We start from the raw sequence: 2,765 nt of genomic DNA on the forward strand, positions 1-2,765 counted from the left end.
TGATTCCTCCCGTTTCCTCATTGGCTAAGTACAAGTTCACAAACTATTCGATGCTTATTACTATACCATATATGTACAATTTGATTTGACCAGCTGTTAATTTCTCCTTTTCCCTTTTTATTTCCTTCTTCTCTCATGACTAGAGGGCGCGTGATTTTTTGTTTTTACTGATTCTGCACTGCTCATCCTGTTTTTCTTAGCTATCCTTGTTTTGGGAGAGTGGGACCTTTCCTTTATCTGCTTATCATACTCCCCACTTCTATGTCACTGTCATGCCTGCACAATCACTTTTGAATATGCCAGGTTAGTGGAATTTTCCACTGCAAAAACACATTCTACTGCAAAGACACAAGATTCTTTCTCACACTGCGGTTGTGAGCAGAAACAGGAAGACGACGTGAGACAGGGAAAGAGCTCCTGGAAGTAAAAGCTTCAGGGATATGATCGAGGAATGAGTGGAAGGTAAATGAGAAATCTTGTCGGAGGGAGAATTCATCACAAAACTCCATATTTTTTCATTCAGCGCAGACCGCTTCCTCTGTGCAAGCCCCCTTGCCTCCTCTCCCACTAAGAAAAGCCTCTGCCCTCACAGCCTTTTGAGCTGTGAGCTGCCCTGCAGGATGCAAATCTCTCCCATCGTATGCTTGCATGATCTAGAAGCCTTGTGGAGTAGAGGAGATGCTACACGCAAGGACATGCTGTTGCGCTGGAGAAATGATTGTTAGGTGTCCTTGGCTAGAGGTGTGGTGCTGAAACCTTGCTCAGGTACCTTCAAAAGGGCTGGGCATCGAGGGATCGGCAGTGGCCTCCTCTGCTCTCAGCAGAGTCTGGCTTCTTTTCAAGTGTAATATGAATGTAATTGCCCTTGGTGCCCAAAATCTGCAAGTGCCGGGCAGCTGGCAACAAGCCCAGCCAGCTCCCTTCACTCTGCACCAAGCCACAGGGAATCCCTTTGCCTCTCAGGTCTCACAGCCGTTCACTCTGAGTTAAGCAGAAAATCTCAGCATTTCTGACTTCAGAGAACACTGTTGGGGCATGATGAAGGGGATGAGGGTGTGTCGAATAAAAATGGCCCCAAAACACTTTTCTGCCAACTACATTCTGTAGCTCTGGGAATGCAGATGCAGACATGCCCTTCTGGGTAAGAAAGGATTTCATTTGACAAAATCTGAAAATAAAACCTTGTCCTGCTGCCATGGTCCTGTACGCTCACTGCACTGGGTCAGGACTGATTCCCTTGAGAGCCCGGCAGCAGAGGCCCTTGCTCCTCATTGCACACTGACCCTTAAAAAATGGAGCTCACGTCATGGAGCTGAATGAAAGATTCCAGTAGAGAAAGAAAAAGCATGGCAGTATGGCTGGGGGAATGGCATAGGTTTCACTCAGAAAAGCCTGTCCTAACATATGATAGTCTTTCCCTTCCTGTGCAGATCCCCATACCTAGAGGCAGCACATGTCCAACAGCAGCTCCATCAGCGAGTTCCTCCTCCTGCCATTCGCAGACACGCGGGAGCTGCAGCTCCTGCACTTCGCGCTCTTCCTGGGCATCTACCTGGCTGCCCTCCTGGGCAACGGCCTCATCCTCACCGCCGTAGCCTGCGACCACCGCCTCCACACCCCCATGTACTTCTTCCTCCTCAACCTCGCCCTGATTGACCTGGGCTGCATCTCCACCACTGTCCCCAAAGCCATGGCCAATTCCCTCTGGGACACCAGGGCCATTTCCTATGCAGGATGTGCTGCCCAGGTCTTTGCATTTGTCTTCTTGATATCAGCAGAGTTTTTTCTTCTCACTGTCATGTCCTATGACCGCTACGTTGCCATCTGCAAGCCCCTGCACTATGGGAGCCTCCTGGGCAGCAGAGCTTGTGCCCAGATGGCAGCTGCTGCCTGGGGCAGTGGGGTTCTCTATGCTCTGCTGCACACTGCCAATACATTTTCCCTGCCGCTCTGCCAAGGCAATGCTGTGGACCAGTTCTTCTGCGAAATCCCCCAGATCCTCAAGCTCTCCTGCACTAACTCCTACCTCAGGGAAGCTGGGCTTCTCATGTTCACGTCCTTTTTGGGTTTTGGATGCTTTGTTTTCATTGTTTTTTCCTACGTGCAGATCTTCATGGCAGTGCCGAGGATGCCCTCTGAGCAGGGACAGCACAAAGCCTTTTCCACGTGCCTCCCTCACCTGGCCGTGGTCTCACTCTTTTTCAGCACTGTCATATTTGCCTACCTGAAGCCCCACTCCATCTCCTCCCCAAACCTGAACCTGGCGGCGGCAGTTCTGTACTCCATGCTGCCTCCAGTAGCGAACCCCTTCATCTACAGCATGAGGAACCAGGATCTCAAGGATTCAATATGGAAAATGTTGATTGGGTTTTTATCTGTGGCCACAGACTGTCTACCTTCTTCTGCAAATGACTCCCACTGTATGTCACGACAGGCACTCTTGCCTTTCTGCTTGGTGTTTGTTGGTTTGTTCGGTTGTTTTTCCCTTGTGTCCTTGTGATAATGTTGTCTATGCAGAAAAGCCCTTCACTTCCTTCTACCTGAGTATTCCGTTGTCTGTGTGACCTACGGTTTCAGTAAAAAAAGGCTCCAGGCTCTGTGTATTTAATCAAAATAAATGAAGCTGGAGCAATTTCTTTCTCTGAGACCTATGTTCAGTGGATTAATAAACAGGAATAATAAACTGTTTTCTCTCTGCAGCAGGTCAGGGCAGGCTGCCCTGGCCCTGGGGTGGCAGGAGCTGCCTGAGGGCCCCCAGGGATGGC

At 49.7% G+C, this 2,765-nt stretch overlaps 1 protein-coding gene across 1 annotated transcript; it reads left to right on the top strand.

The window, feature by feature from the left end:
• Window positions 1-1,453: 1,453 nt before the first annotated feature.
• On the top strand, window positions 1,454-2,500 carry LOC118261186 (olfactory receptor 14A16-like). The gene has a single exon (XM_035571915.1). It carries the CDS (start codon window positions 1,454-1,456, stop codon window positions 2,498-2,500), a length of 1,047 nt encoding a protein of 348 aa, XP_035427808.1.
• Window positions 2,501-2,765: the final 265 nt, after the last annotated feature.

This window comes from Cygnus atratus, chromosome 34 (assembly GCF_013377495.2).
Source record: "Cygnus atratus isolate AKBS03 ecotype Queensland, Australia chromosome 34, CAtr_DNAZoo_HiC_assembly, whole genome shotgun sequence".
In the NCBI taxonomy this organism is placed as follows: Eukaryota; Metazoa; Chordata; class Aves; order Anseriformes; family Anatidae; genus Cygnus; species Cygnus atratus.